Source organism: Dasypus novemcinctus, chromosome 2 (genome assembly GCF_030445035.2).
Source record: "Dasypus novemcinctus isolate mDasNov1 chromosome 2, mDasNov1.1.hap2, whole genome shotgun sequence".
Lineage (NCBI taxonomy): Eukaryota > Metazoa > Chordata > Mammalia > Cingulata > Dasypodidae > Dasypus > Dasypus novemcinctus.
Genome location: NC_080674.1, coordinates 171,886,118 through 171,908,133, shown reverse-complemented (window position 1 = coordinate 171,908,133; position 22,016 = coordinate 171,886,118). Strand labels below are relative to the sequence as shown.

General features: G+C 37.6%; 1 protein-coding gene across 3 annotated transcripts; it reads right to left on the bottom strand.

The window, feature by feature from the left end:
- Nucleotides 1-5,205: 5,205 nt before the first annotated feature.
- Nucleotides 5,206-21,647, bottom strand: GABRA6 (gamma-aminobutyric acid type A receptor subunit alpha6). 3 transcript variants are annotated; one of them, XM_058281820.2, is made up of 10 exons: nucleotides 21,162-21,647; nucleotides 20,882-21,000; nucleotides 20,338-20,405; nucleotides 17,850-18,070; nucleotides 17,683-17,765; nucleotides 17,219-17,362; nucleotides 16,669-16,821; nucleotides 15,097-15,356; nucleotides 9,714-9,920; nucleotides 5,206-6,256 (listed from the first exon to the last, which is right to left on the bottom strand). In XM_058281820.2, the coding sequence occupies exons 1-10, from the start codon at nucleotides 21,200-21,202 to the stop codon at nucleotides 5,996-5,998; spliced, it is 1,557 nt and encodes a 518-aa protein (XP_058137803.1). In that variant the 5' UTR covers nucleotides 21,203-21,647; the 3' UTR covers nucleotides 5,206-5,995. The 3 variants fall into 3 exon arrangements, with proteins under 3 accessions (XP_058137803.1, XP_058137822.1, XP_058137811.1); XM_058281839.2 differs by lacking the exon at nucleotides 20,882-21,000 and having other exon boundaries at nucleotides 21,162-21,645; XM_058281828.2 differs by lacking the exon at nucleotides 9,714-9,920 and having other exon boundaries at nucleotides 21,162-21,637.
- Nucleotides 21,648-22,016: the final 369 nt, after the last annotated feature.

The window sequence follows — 22,016 nt, the reverse complement described above, 5'->3', positions numbered from 1 at the left end:
AATTCAGAATTGGAAAAACAACCTAATTAACCCTACCACCAAAAAATGAATCCAAGAACAGTAACTAAATTATGGGATTTTAATATGTTCAGTTAGAATAAAAACATAGATGTTATACAGAGAAGATAGTCTGTCAATTCATTTTGCAATAACTGAGGAACTTTGGAAACTAATTTTAGGAAAGTTTGTTTGCATATTACCTTTCTGGCACTGTAAGTACGGAATCTAGTCTGGAAGAACTGCCATCCAAATAGATATTATGTCATAAAGCTACTTTGCAGTCTCCCTTCCCCCTCAATATTTTCCTACATGCTAAATAACTCATGAGGTCAGAAAGATGAACTTAGCCCAGGTTCTCCAGGATTTAAGACTACAATTGCCATCGATTTCTCTGGGACAGAAAGTATTAGGCTGCCAAATCATGGGCTAAGGATTTTATTAAATAATAACACATAATCAAACAGCAAAACTTTGAGGGAAGCTCATTTGAAATTGTTTCCCTTTTTATTTGGATACCAGCACTGTGTGAATGTTTCAACATTGATTAGTGTTTTTTAGATTTTATTTTGGTATGATAACACAATTTGTATTTTTATGTAAGTTAAGATTTGTAGGCGGCAGACTTGGCCCAGTAGTTAGGGCATCTGTCTACCACATGGGAGGTCCACAGTTCAAATCCCGGGCCTCCTTGACCCGTGTGGAGCTGGCCCATAAATGCCCTGCCATGCCGGGGTGTCCCCCGCATAAGGGAGCCCCACGCGCAAGGAGTGCGCCGGGTAAGGAGATCTGCCCAGCGCGAAAGAAAGTGCAGCCTGCCCAGGAATGGTGCCATGCGGAGAGCTGACGCAGCAAGAAGACACAACAAAAAAGAAACACAGATTCCCGTGCCACTGTCGACAACAGAAGCGGACAAAGAAGACACAGCAGGTAGACACAGAGAACAGACAACTGGGGTGGGGCAGAAGGGGAAATAAATAAATAAATAAATAAATAAAAAGATTTGTATAAGCAATTTCATGATTGTACATTTCAATGATTTGTAATGCTTTTAACAAACTTAATTTTATTACTTTTGCACCAATGTTTAATACTAGAATATATTAAAATGATCTGACAGAGATAATGATAATAATAAGATGAACAATAACTTGTTGTGTTTTATATATGCCTGACACTGTTTTAAGCATTTCACATATATAAATTTGGCAATCACGTTCAGAAATGAGTTTTTATCAGTAAGTGCTTTATGATCAAAATATGTTCTTGGTCCATTATACCAACCAGCCCTTTATGACTCAACCATTACTTGGCAAGTCATCTTCCTGGGTGTGAGAAGACTATCCAACTCTTGGATTAAAAGACTTCAGTAACTCTACAAGGTAAGCAATTCCAAATCAACCAGCTGAGATGCTGACTAAGTGAAAAAAGTAACAGAAAAAGAAGTTTTAAGTATTAACTACAGTTGTATGGCCATACACAGAAACGAGAACTGTAGCGGCTATGTATATTTTATTCTTTGATTAAAATTTCTGTCATAGATATAGACATAGATATAAATATGCACGGATATACGGATAGTTATGTGGATTTATAGATATTTGTATATATTAACTACTCTCTTCTGATCTCCTTCATCTCTTCTCCTTACTAATTCATATGAAGTGTTTTTTTCATCATAGTTACCATTACTTTTGTATCTTTAGGAGTCAGTACTTAGAAGGGATGTGATTGTGTTAGAAAAATAAATATCACCATTCAGAAATGGATACTGCAGTTGTAACCTGGAGATGGGTAAAATGGCTGTTGAGATTTGCATATCTACTTTTCTTGGAGAAATGATGACAGCATTTTAGTTTGTGTGAACGACAGCTGCTCGTGTTATTGATGTTGTGAGGTAGTAGAAATACGTAGAGAACTGTGTATTTGGTACTGAATTATGCCAGTTATTAAGCAATTGTCTGTCAGCTCCAAGTCAAGCCTTCTATACTCTTATTTTGTGAGGCTGGAGCTGGGTCTTAGGAAGTTTTATGTCTTCTCTTCCTCCCAGCTTCCCGTTATTTTCTGCTAATAGGAGGTACTAGACAGAGACTGGAAGTCAGGAAGAGAGGAGATGGAATATTCTCCCTTCTGTTGACTTGCTGTGCCTGTCCATGTTACCCTTCACCTGACAACAGTTGGTTGCAGGCTCCATTTTTAGGCATTCACAGAATCCGCCTCAGTGTGCCCTCTCAGGGCTGTTTCAGTCAGGCAGAACCTCATCTTCAAGAATATGGGTCCCAAATTTACAAGGCTTCTCCTTCAAGCTCCTGAGGGATCAGCAATATCTGGGCAGAACTCAGGGTCAGGCTCCACTCTGAGGAGCCTTCTGCTGGCTTTCTGATTCTAGCTTCGGAGTACAGGGGGAGGCGTGTTCCTTCTCTGACCTCCTGAGGTACTACCCTTATCGTCATCCTCTTGTGGTAAAATTTCTTCCTCAGATGGCTGAGCCCAGCTCTATAGGGCCTCTCATCCAAGCTTCTAGATTCTTTTAACTCTATCCTCTTCCCTTTGGTGTCTGGATCCTGAAATTACCATCTCTCAATTGCTTATTTGTTGCTGATTGAAATACTTAGTCTCATATCTATTTTATACAGTCCTGAATTGGTCTCAATGGCTGCAAGGAGTGGGGTAACTCACGTCCATTCGGAGACTCGATTTTTTGTTTGTTTTCTCAGGTGTGGTAAAAGGGATAGTATAGTTTATATCTAAGGTGGTCCTCCCAAATTGTTTTCTTGGAAAAGTAGTTCCAAGACTTCCTTCCTATAAAATTATTTTTATAGTCACATGGATTTGGGACATGTAATAATAGTATAGCAAACAATTTGAGAAGCATAGTGCACATAAGCATAATAAAGCCTCTGAGAATCCCTATAGGAAATAAATCTATTTTGATCAAGCATCTCTCCCAAAATTATTTCACTATGCGAACTGTTTTATTTTCATTTAACATATTACCATCCCATAACATACATGGAGAAACGACATTCTTTAGAGTCATAAATTTTGTAATTTTATGGTTTGTCCTCCTTATTGAAAAGGGATCTAGGATCTGTAATATCTATGCCTTTAAGAGATTTTATTTATCAATTTCAGTTTTATGCACAAATTCTGGCTGAGAGTGCTGTTCTTTGCAGTAAAATATAGAATGAATGCCGTGGAGAGAGGACTGGACAGCAAGGACGCTATTACAGAAAATAAAATGTGAGGTGAGAGATTTTGGAGGGGATGAAAGAACAGAGAGTTATATGGAATTAAATAAGGACATGGCGGGTTATGGTTAAATGAACAGAGCACTGACTTAAACTGCCTGGACATCACTGTCAGCTACAAAGCTTTAGTGTTTTTTGGTCTTGAGCATAGATACTCCTCCTCTCTGTAGGGTGGCACCGTGTGGGAGCGCAGCGACAGCAAGGGTCGGCTCGTCTCCAGGCGCCGATGCGAGTCGGACCCGGGTGGCGGGAACGGGCGTTAAGGCCCTCCGCTTGGGGTTCGGGCGTACTGCCCGCCCCTCTGCCCAGCTGCACCCGCTTCCCCCTCGGTGGCCTAACCCCGCCTCTCCCCCGAGGGCCACCGCCGCGCCATGACAGCCCCGCCTCGCTGCCGCCGAGAACCCTGGATACCCCGTCTTCTGCCCGCAACCAGTGATGCACCCCTGCACGAACCTATCAGCCGTCTGCCGCCCCCTGGCCACGCCCCCTGCCCCTCCCCCGTCTTCGCCCTATATTAACCGCTGTACTTCCTGAATAAATCAGACTTGCGCACAGATCCTGGTCTCCTCGGTAGTCTTCTTCCTACCGCGCGTCCTCCGCACCTTGCCGGCCCCGGAGCGCCTTCTCGGAAGGCCCCTCCGTGTGTTGCAGCCCTCCGCCCGAGCTCACACCACCCCTGCAGCGGCCCTCCGGGCGAGCCCACACTGCGACACTCTCTTTATCTTTACATGAAGCTAATAGTAGTAAATCTTTTACATGTTTGTGAGGAAGATTAAGTGTGACATAGTATATAAGATTACTAACCCTTACCTGGGATTTAATAATTTTATATACTCCTCAAAACAGAGGTAAGCCCTGTAAAAATTAGGTTAACTAAATTTAGCCACAAAAGAAAACATGATACAAACATACCTTTTTCAAAATGAAAAGACTTTAAGTGGCCATCTAATCCAGTCCCCTTATTCTATACTTGAGAAAAGAACTGAGGCTTCCAGAGATTAACAGGTTGGTTGCTTGGCTCATTAATTCTGCTGGGGAACTATTGTGATTAGTAAGAGAAGAAATTGTGGTAGTTATGTGGAGAAGGTGGCCACAGTGCTGCTGATGGTAGGGAGACGGAAGATCTTTCATACTGGGGCATTTTCAGGACTTGGAGTTGTCCTGGGTGGTGCTGCAGGGATGGATGCTGGACATTGTGTGTCCTGCCGTGGCCCACTGGGTGGACTGGGGGAGAGTGTGGACTACAATGTGGACCCCTGTCCCTGTCCATGTGCTGCAGCAGTGCTCCAGAATGTATTCACTGGATGCAGTGGATGTGCCACGATGATGGAAGAGGTTGTTGGTGTGGGAGGGGTGGGAGAGGGGTACATGGGGACCTCATTTTTTAAAATATAATATTTAAAAGAAAATAAAGAAGGAAAAAAGATAGTAGGGAAATTGGTCTAGATCTCAGTCTCCTCACCCATAATCAATTCCATTAAATTTTAAGTTGTTTCACTGTAACATTTTGGCATTTTCCTGGATAAAGACAGAAATGGTAGTATCCAAGCATATCTTTCTGGGTTCAGAGTTCAAGATGGGTTAGGACCCAAGAACATGTAATGAGTGGGTTTATGGATTTTGACAGGTCATAATTCATGATTTTTCCTGCTCCTCTTTACCAATAAGAAGTCCGTGTGGGAGAAGCACAGTTAGAGTAAGCATCAGAAGAGCTGTGATGGTAGATAGGGAGATTAGTTGCATTACTTTTTCATTGTTAGTAGAGCAGGATGGAGGGCAAGGAGTGATTATGTTCATACAAGCTCAAGTTTTTTTTTTTAAGTCCTTAGTGACAGAGGCTGATTCTCCATACCTTCTGCCTCTTAAAGCCACCAGGTATACTAGAAATGGAAAAGAAGCAACTACCTCGTTTCCCCATACCTAAGGAAGCTTTTCTTCCTAGTTAACACATCCAGAGTACCATGCTTAATGTTGTTTTATTAACTTTATAGTTAGAAACGTGGAAAATCAGAGAGATATATCCACAATCTTAAGATACAAGGCTTCCTTTTACTCACCATTTTTTATATAATTGCACAGAATTATTTAAACATATAATTTAAAAAGAGAAGTTAACAGAATAAAACAACCCTGTATTGCAACCAAAACTATGTACATGTACATACATAAGTTATGATCCATGTATAATTCATATTTGTACAAATACCATATTTATTGAGGTAAAACTGCACAATGAGATTAAGAATGAATGGCTAAACTCAATGTAGGTTTTACAATACAAGTGAAAGTCATTTTACAAGCATAAAGACCTCCAGCATGCTGGCATTAACTTATCGATAAATATTTAGGCAGTATTTATTATTTTTCTCTCCTGGAAACTAAGCTAAAATAAACACATTTTAAGGTAACCTTTGGAGGTGTCAGCATTTCTTATTATATTTAAATGTTATTCACAGTGACAATTAAAACATTCAACAATGAAGGAAAGAATGACAAAATCATCTTGAATTCATCTTACAAAGAGCTTTCTCTTTGTAATGTCATATTTTTCAACAATCTTCAACTTTTAATTTTGAGGGGTAACATTATTGCTTTTATGGCCTGTATGTCCTTACTCAAAGATATTTGTTACAGATTTTCAATTTTGAGTTCATGCTCTGAAAAGCATCTATACAAGTTCTAATACTTTCTTTAAAAAAAATAAAGAAAATGAAACCTTGTGGTATCCAGGCTGTCCTGGCTACAAACTATTCGACACTGCCACTCACTTCCATCGTGTCTTTGGAAAGATAAACTACCCAGTATACAAGGTTGAATCCTGCAAATGCAACTGGGAAGAGAATTCGGGAATATTGGTCTATTTTACTTGTGCCTCCGAAAGCTGGAGAGAGTGGTGGTGGGGTGAGAGGTGTTGGTGGTAAGATGGGAGCTCTGGCCTCAGGGGAAGGGACTATTGGCAAGGTCAGAGAGGTGATTCTTTTCTTCAGATTGTACTTGGCATCAGGGTGCTGTGGAAGAAAGACACAAATCATCAGCCTAGATAGAAAGATCTTATTTTATCATTCATTTTTTCAACATTAAGAACTATTTGTTGAGTATTTCCTTACCATGTAAGAAAGACTTTAACAAATTCTTAATAGTATTTGGAGATACTACTTTTTTTAAAAAAGCCTAAAACACTTAAAACAAGTATATACATGTGTGTGTTTGTATATTTTTGATTTGCTTGCGTCTAACATTTCATCTTATATTGCAGATCAGCAACTGATACCAAACACATTCCATGTGCCAGAAATACTGTTGAAGATTGCATCATTAGGAAGAGATGAGCCAGGTTGCAAAGGTTTATTGGCCCCCTGGTTATCCATTTACCTGGGGTACAATAGGTGTAGGCAATAGGGAGGAGGGTTCCAATTTAGAATAAGCGAACAATTATTTAATACTCGAAAATAACAGTTCAGTGAATGCATATCATTCTTTTAAACACATGCCCAATCTACATTTTCATCTTCACACATGCAACTTTGAACTAGCTGGGATGAAAAAGGAGCTCACTTATGTTAAAGGCCAGTGACATAAAGCTACTAACTTTAATGAGAAGACTGCTCATCTCTTGAAATATCCCTGCCTTTTAGCCCAGAAATTCTATTATGAAGCTTTCTTCTTATTATTATTCAGAACTCTCCACTGGTCTTCCTCCATCTTATGTCACCAAACTGATTTACTTACTAACTTCAGAATTGCTATAGGTTCTTTTCTGTCATTAGATTTTCTGTTCCACTGAAATCATCAACAATCAAAACTTTTTTTGAAGGGAATGTTTAATGCATTATTTGATCGGTGAGAAGGCTAGGAGGCGGGCAAGGAAACTATCTTGCCCTTGCTCACACTGATAGTAACAAATCCCAGTGGCCAGTTTCAGTGCCTGCTTCATTTCACTGCTTTTTCATCTCTACTCTAAAGTATTGGCCCTAGTTCAAAGACTCTGATTCTGTTTGATTTAGACTTCTTTCCACGCTTTTGGAATCTAGGGGGCCTTCTTCTGATCCCTACCTTTTCTTGCTTGCATCCTAGAATAGACACTCTCCTTGTGGGCAGGTTGTCCTTGCTGGGTCTCAGCCTCAAATACTTGCTGTGCATTATCTCTGCTCTTGTAAAACAGTCGTGTTTCCTCCCTGGCGGCAAAATCACCACTTTGCTGCCTGGCAGGGTGTGTTACTCACATGGGCAGCACCCTGTGGCTTTAGCCAGCAACCCAGCAGCTACAGGATGAAGCGGCCGCCTCCCCATTGCTGGCCGAGCCACAGGATGAGAATGACCTGCCACTGTGGTGACATTTGGACTGCAGGAAACAACCCCAAGACCCTGTTTTCTTTCTGTCCCCCTCCTGAATGAAAGTCAGCATCTACATAACAATAGTCATCATTGAGAGGGCAAACCTGGTATGCTTTTAGGGGTCATGTAAAAATCTGTTCCTTCACTAAAAACAAAAGTGGGTCTTTATAGTCATATCTGATTTGATATGCCCATGGCAAATTTCAAGCAAAAAAAAACGTCTTTTGGCCCAGTACAGTTGTAGGTACTTTGGGTAGAATTAAATAAATCATAGCTCTTTGAGGTACAAGAGCGTTTTAAAGAGCAGGCGGCCTTGTCTGCTGACCTTGGATATGAAGTGACTATCACTTTCTATTAAAATATGTAACAGGTGAGGAATTCTATACCCATCATCACCAGACAGTGCATGGATAGGATCAGAGTAGTGCATTTTGATGACAAATGCATGTTGTGTCTCTTAGGGAAGCAACACAGTACCATCTTCCAAAAGCTTTCTATTGGAATTCTCAGAAACTAATTTGAATTTTCATCTTTTAAACATGCAATTAAAATATTCTCCATCTGAGAAAGCAAAATGTGTCACTGTTTCATTCTCCCCCTTTGTGTATGAAGCACTGACATACTCTCCTCTAATAGAATTTGTAAGTATCATGATGAAGTAGAAAGAGGATAGACCTTCAGAGAAGAAGGCTTTCTTTTTATATTCAGTTTCACTTTGAATAACTTGCATTTCTTGTCTGAAACCTGTATTTCTTTCTTTTTTTAGGGGGAAAGAGGGTAAACATGCCTAGTTTACTGAAATGAAAAGATGATTACAAAATATAATGTACTACAAAAATATAAGGCATTATCGCCCCCTCCCCCTTCTTCAGAGATGTGGACAAAACAGTTCATTGCGACTCTCTTAGCATTGACAAAATGGGCTTAATTATGAGTGACAAATTATGTCCAGAGTTAAGAGATATCATTCAGAACGAAGCAATATGGAAAAATGTAAGCACAATGATGTTAGCTTGGAACTGAGTGTCCCTACAATAGGATTCCTCTTTGCCCATCTACTTTCTCAAACAATCTTTGTGGAGGCTTTCTTAGGAATAAAAGGACAATCAGAAAGCCCTAGACTGCAATTCCATAACTACTACTTACTGTATGTAACATATTCTCTCTGAGCTTCAAGTTCCCATATTTAAAATGGGGACAATCATTATATATACACATTTTTTTCCTCAGCAAATTTTAAGTAGATTTTCGATTTTCTACGACATATGTGTGCCTCTCATCCTCACCACTCATATACCTTTACTGTATTTCTTCTTTCCCTGAAATAGCCTTCTATTTACCCCATCTTTATTTTTTCATTCATATGAACTCTGGTACCTCCTAATATCACTGATTCACCCAGCCTTTGTTCACTCTTCTGTCAGCTTAGCTGTTACAACCCTATTAGCTGTTATCATATTCTCCCTTATAGGAGTAATTATTTCTGTAGTACCTTACCTTCTTTCCTAGCAAGAAACATTAATGGTAGAAGACATTATTCTCAAGCATGAGTGCTCCACAGTGCCTACCCAGGGAAGAGCCATACCATATGCTTAATAAACAGATGCCAAATGAACAAATGAGTGAATTTCCTAGGTTTCTCCAAAGTTGGAGTGAACAGGTAAAGAGAAGGAACAGAAAGTTTTATTTTGTTACATTGAACTTTAATATAATATTGTATACTATATGTCCCTTACGCAAATGCTTACTATTGACTTACACTACCAGGCAATTCACAGGCATTATCTCATTTATTCCTTATAAATTGATAAAGTGAATAGTATTTTCTTCTTGGAGATAAAAGACTAAAGACAGGAGGAAGCTCACACAATTATTATGCTATCCTTTCCATCAGTTTTAGGATTTATAGTGCTCTTCTTCAACATCAACCTCACCACTACTGGCATTTTGTGTGGGGCCCGTCTTCCGCTGTGCGGGGTCTGTATGCGCATCACAGGAATTTTAGAAGCATTCCTGGCCTTTACCCATAGGATACCAGCAGAGTCTCCTTTCCCAAGTCAGTCATTACAACAAAATTGACTCCATACATTTCCACATGGCCCCTGGTGGGGGGGCGGGGGCGACACACACCTTGTTGAGAGTTGCTGGTTTAGAGTCATAAATTTCCCACTGCCCAGCAGTGAGTGGAGAAATTTCTAGCAGGCAGCAAACACAATATGCTAAAGGAAATGCAAAAGACCTTGCTAACCCACATGCTGGGTAATCAGCTTCTGGATAATTGGGAATTGGCAGCATGAGGAAACTGGACACAACTTTAGCAGAAAACACATTGGATCTCTGAAATGAAAAGAAAATGAATTTTGCAAAAATGTTCAAGCTACAGGTTTGCATCAGACCCTGCCTGCACTATTGTAAACCCAAAAGATTCAGCTGATGGTAAAATGGGCTTTTGTCAGAGTCCAGATGAGAGCTCAGCTTGGGGCTGTCACTGTTTTGAGTGGAACACCTGCGGTTTTGAATTTTTCCAGGGCTCCCCTGCTGCTGAGTGCCATCCTGCCTTGGATATTTTTAGGGTACTGCTTTGTTTTAAGTAATGTCATTACAAAACTACTTTGAGTCAAACTGGACATTATGACAATCATTATTTGGTGTAGGGATAAGGCATTTGGGAAGTATTTAGAAGAATTTTGATGCAGCATTCAATGAGATGAGTCTAATAGATTAATGGGGTGGGGGCAATGGGTTACCTCTCAGTGGAGATATTCTAACCAGGGTTGCATCCTTCAACGGACAAACTGTGCACCTACTTTTAGAGCCAGTAATGCAGGGCACCAAAAGTAAGGGAAAATATATTTTTTAAAACCTTTAGTATTTCATATATTTAAAAAGCATCATTTTAATGGTTATGGGAAATATTAGGACTCTGTTGGACTTTCTTATACTTACTTTTACCACCGATAGAGTTAGGGGCAGAAATGACCCCAGAATTTCTACAGAGAATCCACTTACTGACAGCAATCTGGTGGACGGTGGTGTTAGGGAATGTCTGAGAGCTTTATTATAACGTTTAGAGGGTTCAGGGTGGAGAAATGTTGGGAAGGAATTTGGCAGGAGGGGCGGGGAAAGAGTTAACAACCTACACCTTTATCTTTGCTCAATACTCCCTGTAAATTATACAATGTCACAACCACTGGGGAAGGGTTCCATTATATTTCTGTTGCTTAGGGTCTCTGATGCACCTGACTTAATCCTGTTTCAAATAGATTTCTAGGGAATGATGATGGTAAGCAAGGGAATATTCATTGGCAATATTTGGAAGAGGAGTGGTAAATCTTGCAAATCCTATCCTTCAGATTTCTCTGTTTAGGTATAAGGCAAAGTGGTAATAGCCCAACGGGCATCTCCTTGAAAAGGAGGGCAGGGTATATTTATTTCCCTCTCTGTGCCCAAGTTTCTAGAAACTGGCTTCATGCTTTCAACACAGAGCTAGACTAATCTTTCTATTCTCAGTTTAGACATTACTTCCTCCAGAAGTGACGACCCTTCCAGACTGATTTTTGTACTCCTACATTGTTCTTCCCCAGCCCACTATACATCCTTAGCCACAGCCCTTATTATGATGTATTGCAATGGCTCATTAATTGCTCCTCTTCCTGTTAGACAGGGGGCCCTCTTGGTCTCACTCTACCGTATTCTCAGCATTCCACACAGGGCCCGACATGCAAAAGATCATAACAAATACTTATGATATGAATGGTTCAGTGAATCAATGGGTACTCAGTGAATAGTTACCAGAGGAAAAGAAGAAAAAGAAAATCAATAAACAATGTAAGTGGTGTAAATAAAGCTATTGTCCTGAGTAATGAAAGTTTGGTCAGTTTTCACAGCCCCTGTAAAGAAAAGAAAGCACACTGTGTGTGGGGAAGGGTGCGTAGATGGGAGGAGGGGGGAAGGGAGGGCAGGCATCATTCATTCTCAAACATAGTGATGAGAGCTTAGACCTTTAAATATCCAAAATGAGGCCAATGTCTAAACTGGGTCTTCCACGCAGTTTAGGTCAGCCCCAAACACACAGTGCGTTCTGAAACCATGAAAACAGGACTGACTCTCTAATGCCAAGAGAGAATGCCTGTTAAAACAATGTGGAGAGATGTCATATGAGCATGAAAGATGCTGTGGGCAATTTCTCAACATCTGAAAAAATAATATCTCCAATTCCAAGTACCTTAAAAACAGAAAGGTAATTATTCTATAGAACACCTCTGAAGATTTAGCTTTAAGGTATCATGATGGTTTGAAGCTGCATGTACCCCAGCAAAACAATTTCTTGAGTTAATCCATTCCTGTGGATGTGAACCCCTTGTAAGTAGGACTTTTGATGAGGCTACTTCAGGTAAGGTGTGATCCACTTCATTTGGGATGGGTATTAATGTTATTATTATAGCCTTTCATAAATAGTATGGAGAGAGAGAGAGCTACAGAAGCAAGAAGCTGAAATCAACAAAACGCAGAAGAGAAGGGAGAGACCAGCTAACACTGCCATGTGACTTGCCATATGACAAGGTAAGGACCAAGGGTCACCAGCAGCCAGCCACAAAATGCCAGTCTTGGGGAGAAAGGATTGGTTTGATGAGGCCTTCATTTGAACATTTTCTCAGTCTCAAAACTGTGAGCTAATAAATCCCCATTGTTCAAGACAACCTATTTCATGATATTTGCGTTGAGCAGCCTCGGAAACTAAAACAGGTGTCTTTTTGGATTTGAGTACTAGGTTTAAAATGCCGGAGTCTCTTTGTCATCATTATATTAAATTTCAAGGTCAAAATAAAAGTGATAAACTTTCCCCCATACTCATTCTAAGTAGTTTCCTATAGAAAGCAATGACTACATTGGAATATTTTTGAATCACATGAAATATACAAGCATTTCATTTCATTTCAAATTCACCGCATTAGTTTGTTATTTCAGTGTTCAACTTACTCAAATAAATGTTATTTTGATTATAACTGTATACTTATTTTTAAATGTCATGGTATTTGAAAGAAAAAAAAATGACCTTACAACTTGCAATTATAATATACCATTTTGTTGTACAAACAACAACAGGTTATTTATGTTTGCTCCTCTGCACTAGGTAAGGAAAATTCCCAACGTCAGGCATGAACAAATGAACTGTAAATGTTCTATGTAATCACCTATATTCATTTTTTATACCTTCAAGCTTTGGTTTGGTTATTTTGGTTTTTGTTATTAATTGTTTTGCTGTGTGTGTGTGTGTGTGTGTTTTTTAATTCTACACTCTGAGCTAGGCTTTCAGAAATAATGTCTACCTTTTCATTGTCTTAAAATATCCTAATTGAAGTCAGGTTCAGAAATATAATTTTTAATTTAAAAAAGCAGTTAACGTGCTAGGGAAAAAAAGAACTTTCAGATGATTTAAATTAAAAGAATATGTTATCCAGTTTCCCAGATGACCCACTCATTATATGTTATTATGTTAGGATGGCATGAGATCTATGAGATCTTAAATTTCATCTTATTAATCAATTATACCTTTCAATAATAGCCTGAGATGATAATTCTATGTTTTTTTCCAGGGATTTAAAATCATATTTCTATCAGTACTATATATCCCAAGAGAGATGAAGTACCGAATTTAGTCCTTTTGTTTCAATATCTGATGCATAGCGTATTAAAAATCTTTAGCATAACTTTTTTTTATCCTGTTTCTCATGAGATTCCTTTTTCCACATTACTATATTTCCCAAATGAGAAACTGGCAAAATGATTTCTGATAAAAATTATTTCTTTCTTTAAAGAAATATATTAAGGATAAGATAGGGTCTTTGGACAATATGTAGATACATAATTTATATAAACATAGATTGTAATAGATTTTTTTTTGACAAAGAGCAATTCTCAAAAAGTTTAGAATTTGTCTTGCCTGAAAAATGTGGTTTTCAAAAATGTTTGGATTAGGTCTTCGGACTAGCATATTTTGCTTACAGATTTGTATTTTGGTGACCTTTTAAATAACGTAGAAAGAAAATGCCACTGAATCAATGGAAGAATTCTGCGAGTGACCTCACCTACATTCTGAAAAGATTTTATCCAGTGGTATATGCACAGGTATTTTTATGTCTTTAAGGAATTGTTAAGGCTCAGTCTTTCTAAAGTTCTGAATAGTAGGCGTTCTAAGAACAAATCTTAGTTTTGCTATCAACTAGTAACTAACATTTTTCTTCCCTAAAACTCTTTTTCCATTTGTAAAATTCGGTAATTAGATTGCATCTCTGGTAGGCAAGAGTTTTTTTTAAATGAGGTATAACACAAGAAAACAACTTTTTAAATTATTTCCACTAACTATAGTAATGGCTTTATCCTATTTCTTGAAGAAAGTGAAAAGACTTAAACAAGTTTCTTATCTTATCAAGGAGAAAAATTGCAATAAGAAAATTATCACCATTTTATCTATTTTAGGTATGATTTTTCTGTAAACCTACAACTTCTCCAATAAAAAAAATCACCATGTTAACCACAAATGTCTGCTATTTGAGAAGTAGAACATGTGTAGTTTTATAAATGTTTTAATCATAAAATTAAACTGAGGCTTATACCTTAATGTAAATAGGCTGCTTGTAGTGTTGCGACATAGAAATGTTACTAGAATCAATCAATTATAAAGTGACTTCCTAGTTTAATGTATCTATATTACTTTACAGATCAAAATCTCCCTGTTTTCTAAGAGCTAATTTTTGGGGTTCAATTGAAATAATACTTTATATTTGTCAATCAGTTCTATAATCCAGTTTTTAAAAAGTGTGTATACAACTTAACTGTGGTATTTGATCATATATAAAATCAAAATGAGGGGTGGGCATTTATGACCCCCAAATTATTAATACCTATTCTAATACACACCAAATCTAAACTTAAGTTTATGAGTTTATGAGTATCTTTCACTGATTATAAACCTCTGAATAAAACTTGTTAATCTATATGTATTTAATACATGCATATGAAAATGTGAATGTTTTCATATGAATCAAATTCTTGGGTTATGACCCAATGTTCATAGAACTTAATATTCACATCATGTCCTCATGAAATAAAGCAACACACAGATTTCTAACATGGCTCAAAAGCCTCCTTAAGAACATATATATATATATATATTTTTCACTTTATTCTCCCTAGTAGGTCTAAGTGAACATATTCAATGAAAACAACTAAAGGCTGAGAAGAATTTTCTAGCCTCCTCTAAGAGCCTGGAATCTGCCCATAATAGTGAGGACAATGTTTTAAAACGTCAAAAATTTAGAGCAAAGATAAAGGAAAGATTGTTCCTTGGCTTTTCACTGTGAAGTTGGAAGAGAAGTTGGCCCTGTACTTAGTTGGAAAGTTATGTAATATGCACAACTAATATTGTTCCTGAACTATTTGATTGAATTGAAATGTCATTTAGGCTACTTTTTCCTACATGGTGGATAACATTAGAAAATTAAATCCTTACCAAAACAATCTCAGCTTCCAAGTGTTCTGTTGCTTTTGATAGTGTCACAGGGGGTGGGGTTGAGATTTGGTCCTTCCTTTGGGCCTTCTGAGTCTGAAGATTGGTAAAATAGTTGACTGCTGCAAACTCAATAAGGGCAGAGAAAACGAAGGCAAAACAAACAGCGATGAACCAGTCCATGGCAGTCGCATATGACACTTTGGGCAGAGAATGCCGGGCACTGATGCTTAGAGTGGTCATGGTTAAAACAGTAGTGATCCCTAAAATGAAAGAGAATGGGAAATAGAGAATTTACATTTTGAATCTTGTAGTAAGATAAAATGAGAACATCTTGGTGGAGAAGATTAAGTATTCTAGAATATAAAGTAATTTGTGTTATATTTTATTGTATTATCACTTTTCAAAATTTTCATAGAATATTAGATACGTATTGTTAGATGTTAATAGATGGATCAGATATTATCATAGATAGGTAGCATATCATTTTTGTATCCTTCAATACCTAATACAGTGGTTGCTCAAAAAAGTATCTGTTGAATTGCTTTAGTTTACCTATTATAAAATCTGAAACCTTGAAAAATTCTAATTGTGTACTACTTGGGAAAATGTACAGCAAATTGTTATCCCATAAGCAGAAACTTGAGTGTCTTGCCAATTAGATTAACTGGTAACATCTTTCTTAATATTTTAGATGTCTATCAGGTCTGAATAGTGAGCATAAAATTTGGTACCTCAATTTTTTTATTTCTTGCTTATGAGAAAACAATTTCATCATCCATCTGCCAAGAGTGTTCTTTCTTGAATTATGATTTGGAGAATTTGTACAATTTTGTACATGTGAAATGTTGATGTTTGACATCATTAGGCAGATATTCTTTTATAATTTACAAAAAAGAAATGTGCTAATCAATTCAGTGGGAAACCAAGATTTATCCGTGATTTTAGTTCAACTCATTTCTTCCATGTGAACTAGTTAATTCACAATCATGAAAACCCAACAAGAATTTAATTTTGTTACATTAAACACAGCTTTAAATATTTACCAATGAAAGTTTCTGTTATAGCTCTTTTCTTATTATTATTTCATTTTGCTCTTTAAACCTACAGTGATTCCAAATGTCTCCAAACAATTATATTGAACCATAAGAAATTAAAGATAATTAATTGTACAAAATCACAATTTTATATGGTCCAACCTATTAGAAGTGAGATATAATTTATTTATTAGCAAGTCCAATATCTTAGCCTTTTACTCTAGTGGATTTGCATGTCTGTTTTTACCTGTCTTCATATTTTTGTTGTTGTTATAAAAAGCTAATAGAAATCGAAAATTCCTACATAGGATACATTAAAGATATCAGGATCCTTGTTGAGAAAATATTTTTTGTTGATTCACTACACAAATTATGACAAGGTGAAGGTGCTTTTACATGATATATGTGTCTGAATGAAATAGGAGTCCATTTCCTTCATGAGTCGCAAAAGCACACTGGCTTGAATATTCACCTTCAAGTACACAAGCAATGAGAGGTGGAGAATGAATGGAACTGGAGCAGAAATAGAGAGGCATACCAAAGACAGTTCTTGCTGGGACAGACTCCTTATTAATCCAGAAGGACACCTGGGAAAGAATGACTGTCATAATGCAAGGTGTATATATCTGTATCATGAAGTAGCCCATCTTCCTTTGCAAGTGGAAATGAACTGTCATTATTATGTATTCACCTGTTGGGAGACACGTATATCAGCATTATCACTATTGACAGTCTGCAAAAAAAGAATACGGCTGAAGATACATCTTGTTGGTTTTCAAGTTAGCATAGGCTGGAAGAAAACAAGTGAAAACATATTTCAATGTATGACAAAGATACTGATAGAAGAAAGAGACACCTCAGCTCAATATGATTTTTGGTGGGTATCTTTGGGTAACATAAAAAAAATACAACTCATTCCAAGGTTACATGGACCTTTGTAAGTGCTGCAAAGTTAATGTTAAACAAAGTTACTCATCATTTCAAAATGGCAAGCATAGCTGAAGATAGCTGTGGCAGAGGAAAAAGAAATAAATATTTTGAACGTGTAATCCTTATAGGATTATAGTCATTATTGGTCAAATCCTTACCTGTGTTAGATTTAATTGTCTCACTGGATACAGTTTGCCCAATCAGATCATACTGGAGGAGGCTTGAAGATTCCTCTGGGACCTCTACTGAGTAAAGTGGTCCTTTTTTCCAAGTATAAATGATTTCACTTTTGGGGTAAGCATCTGAATTTTTTAAACAAATTAAGCATAACAGTGAATCTAAGTGGTTGACATTTTTTTCCGTCAAAGCAAGTATTGTTCATAAAAAAAGAAAATAAACATCAGCAGTAAGTTTGCTCTAATATTTTTCTTTAATCTCTGTGATTAAAACCTCTGACTCTTTACAAGAATGTCAGGCATGATTAATTAAGTATATCTCTGAAATCACACCAAATGTGTAATTATAATATTTCTTTCCTGCTTTCTAGTCTCTGGCTACATCCAAATAATTACATATTGCGAATGTATTATTTGACTCCAGAAGCTTTCTTTCTGTAACTTACAGCTGCCAAACTTCAGCGGACAAGCATGTCCATCCATGGGAAAGTTAACAAGTCTCATGGGACAATCAGCATTGATGGTAAGCCTAAGCACATTGAAATAAACGGTTCTTAGTTAGTATAAAGGACAAGTCATTTCAGTGGTGGAAACAGAATTGGAGAAACCTCACCTCATGGTGTATAGAATGGTTCCATTTTGCATTATCCTGAAAAGCTTATTAGGGGTTGTCATGTTGTGTGCAATCGACTTCTTGCCATTCCTGAAAAAAGTGTCAGGTGTCCAGATTTTACTGACCATCAAGTTATTCAAACTCAGAATCTCAGTTGGTCCCCTAAACTTCAGCCTCTCATCAGTCCAGGTCTGGCGGAAGAAAACATCCATCGTATATTCCTAAGAGAAAATAAGATATTCAATGAGGCTGGGGAGCTGTTTTGCTAAGAATGTTTATTCACTAGTTTATATACCGTTTTCTAAAACTTAAGAAATAAAGCAACGCTTTATGACTGTAACTTCTCAGGGAAGTTAAGATGTCATGAGTCATTATTTTTCTCAGATTCAAACAGTTTGTGATATTGTTATATAAGGTGACACTGAATTAGACAAACTTCCCTCCCTACCTTGACACTCCTCAATATTCCCACTATTTCTATCTGTTCAGGCAGTCATCTTCCCTCCATTGACTTAGCTATGTCTTCCCTTCCTAATAGATTGAAAGATTTAAAATCTATTTTGGTAATGGATGATGGTATGGTAGCTCAACATTGTGAAACTAATTAGCAGAAACACATCTTCGAATGTGATTGTAAGGGCAATTGTTAGGTTGTATATGTTACTAGGATAATTTTTTAAAAGAATCTATGTGACTGTACAACACAGTGTACCCTAAGGTAAACCATGAGATATAGTACAATTATAAAATGTTCTTTCATCATTGTAACAAATGTAACACACTAATGCAAGATATTAACCATAGGGTGATATATGGAGAACTTTGTATTTTACGCATGCTTTTTCTGTAAACTTACAACTTTTCTAATGAAGAAAAAAAAAAAAAGATTTATAATCTAGGTTTTGTTCTGACCTTCCTAAAATTGGTGAGTCCAACAATTCCTCTTGACACCTTGTTCCCCTTCAAACGGGTCTCCATGTATCACTGTACATTCAATAACGTTCCAAAGATAGATAAACTACTTGCTAACCATGTTACAGCTACCCCTCATAATTCTTTTCTATTTTTCTCAGATGATATAAAAGCAAATGTTACTATGTTTACTATAAATGGAGCATCATTTAAACATGCATAATCAAAATTATGAGTTTTAATTTGAGGCTTTGATGAAATAACATTAAAAAATCTTAGGAATTATGATAAGGGTCTTTGCAAAAGTCAATGATAAGTAACAACTGGTAATTACATCAAAACGTTGCTAATATATTGCTTTGCATACTTTATGTGTTCTTTTATGAGATGTATTATGGCAAGTAGTGATTGTATTTTAATAACATAATTTGGCCCAGTACATATGCACATAATAATGATCCAGACTATAATAGGTCTCTATTGTACAAATATACTTAAAATGCATAAAATAAAATTCCAGGAATCCCCAAGTCTTGAATACAGTAGAATCTGGTGGTAGTTTTTTATATTTAGGGTGTGTCAATATTTAAATGAAAAATCTGATGCTGAAAAAAATAATCCAGCTTGCTGAATAATGCTGACTCTCCTTTTTCCTCAAGTTTTAAGACATTTATCTCTTTAATAAGCCCTTTTTCTTTCCTTCCCTCCCTTCCTGGTTTTCTTCCTAATTCCTTTTCTACCTTCCTCCTTCATTTTGTCATTTACTCCTTTCTTTTTGTCATTTCTTTCTTCATTCTTTCCTTCTTGTATTTATTTTCTGGTCAGTTCAAAAAGCAAAAGATGAAAAAAAAGTCTCCAAAAATAGTTTATCCAGAATTACATTCCCCTAATAAAATTTAATGACATACCTCTTCAGAGATAGTTAAATTTATTTCAGTGTTTATATTTCAGTTTTAGGGGAAATTGCTACCTGAGAACTGTGAAAGATATTGTGATACACTTTGTTCTAGAAGACTAGCCTGTATTTCCATTGCCATGTACTATAAATACCTTCTTACAAATCCCACAGCCATCTGTACCTGGAACAGAGTCCCAAGAACACCTACTGATCTATCCACACCCTAAAAAGTGGCATGCATCAGCCTTTCCAAATGACTCCCTTTACCATTTTAATGAAATATACCAATAATGACAAAAGACAGGTAAGGTTTAAATTTCATAGATATCCTCAATGTACTCTTATGTACATAGCATCTTTGTGTTTGTTTTTTTCTCTTCCAACAAATTTACTAGGACTTCACAAAGAAGAGAAAATCTCTTCTTTTTAGAGAAGAATCAGTGCATGATAGAAGGTATAATCTTAAAAAAATCCTACAGATTAACTTGTTCAGCCCTTCCTGAGATATGAAGAAGATTCAGCCAGCCACCTGCTCTTCAGCCTGGGTGCTCCCCGAGGGTGCACACATATGCATCATGAGTCCGGAGTCACGCTTGGTAGCAGTGCCCGTTACCATTAGATCTGAAATTTAGCCCTCCTCCCCCAAGTGAACACCCCCTCATCACTCAGATCACTCACCATCTCCACATCTGACACAGGCCCAAAACTGGTCACGTAAATGTCTGTTTTGACTTCAGTGACAGCACCTGGAATTAGGCCAGAGGGAAGGAGGAAGTATTACCACTGGTGTTAAGGGGCCTGAACTGATGACTTCAACACAGAGCTTCTTCTCAAGGCCAGGGGCCAGGATCTGTACCTCATCCTACGTAATCCATTACATTAGGAAGCGTTCTTGGGTCTTTCAAATACAAACTCAGACCAGTTGCTAAGAAAATCGTTTTAAATGGATAACCTCATTCAACAGTCACACAACTCTAGGAGGCAAGCACTATTCATACACCACATTACATTGGAGGAAACTGAGCTTTGGAGATTTAGGCAACTTGCAAATTGAGGAAAGAGCAGAGACCAGATGGGAACACACACAGCTTCACCCCACTGTCACTGCACTTTAGCACTCATAAATACTATTTCTTTTCTGACTCCACTGAATCTTGGGAAGGTAGTAAAGGTAGGACAGGAGAGTACTGGTGTTTGGTCCAGCAAGGATGCTGCCTCTCACCTCCAAATCCTGGCCTCAGCCGGTTGTCATAGCCTTCAAGTAGGTTGTCCAGGATACGGCTGACATTCTCTGAGTAGAGATTTCCTTCATCTTCTGGATTCCCCAGGACATTATCTAGCCTGTGAGTAGAATACAATCCACCCTGGTCCACCCCACAGCAAATAAATGCCACATCACCCCTTACTTCTTCCATATACTTAATCTAGAAGTCACCCATTAAGTGTATGCTTTCCCTTTTTCCTGGACTAAAAGGAAAATGTAGAAAAAATGTCTTACTTACCATAAAATAATGTACAGCCAGTGCAGAGGTGACACCATCATATAAGTCACTGAAATACCCAGTTTACCCTTGTCTCGGTCTCCTCCTCCCACCTAAACAGCTCCCCTTTGTCAATCAACTACAGAAATCTCCCAAATCCCTCATATCCCTTTTTGCTTCTTTGCTTTCCGTCAATAATCCAAAGATAAAGAGATTGCCAGGAAAACTTTGAGGGGTCCCCTTGCTCCGATGGTTCTTGTTTCTGTGTCACATGGAACAAGGTGGATGGTGGTCTTAGATGATGCCCTAGCCCTCAGCCTCCTCTGAGTGACTCAGTTGGGAAATGAGAGCCTAAAGGGACCGTGCATGGTCAGAGAGCAGTGACAATAATCAAATAAGGCATTAGGGGAGATTAGAAGGAAGAAATCCACCGCTAGTTTTGGCACGAAATTAGAAGGTCCCTGTGAGGAAATCTGGAAAGCAGTGGCATCTTGCTGATTGAGATTATGTTCCAATGGGCTCAGTATTCATTATTTCTATGGTTCACAGAAGGATTCCTATGCAGCTCTTACTGCTTGAAAAGGTTAACAATATTGCAGCCCTCTTGGACTCTTTCTGATTTTTCATCGCTTTGTTGGCAGCAGACACACACCCTCCCTCAGTATTTAAAAATTGACTCTCACTATTCATTTGCAAGCACTTAAAACACACCAGGATGAATTCTGGCCATCTTGCTTTTAGGTTATCATTTTTTAAAGAACTTGTAACTTTTTCCTTTGCTGATCTTTCAAAGATGTGCCATCTCAATCTAAGTTGTAAATGGATCCTAACACTATACTTAGAAACTGTGCCAGATTGATGAGTACTGCCTATAGG

What these genes read in the sequence shown, in the direction of transcription:
- GABRA6 (XM_058281820.2), bottom strand. Translation starts at nt 21,202, where the DNA reads ATGATGGTGTCACCTCTGCACTGGCTGTACATTATTTTATG. An exon ending in GACAATTAAATCTAACACAG is followed by an intron (nt 16,822 to 17,218) that starts GTAAGGATTTGA and finishes GTCTCCCAACAG; the next exon opens with GTGAATACATAATAATGACA. An exon ending in TGGAAGCTGAGATTGTTTTG is followed by an intron (nt 9,921 to 15,096) that starts GTAAGGATTTAA and finishes TTTTCATTTCAG; the next exon opens with AGATCCAATGTGTTTTCTGC.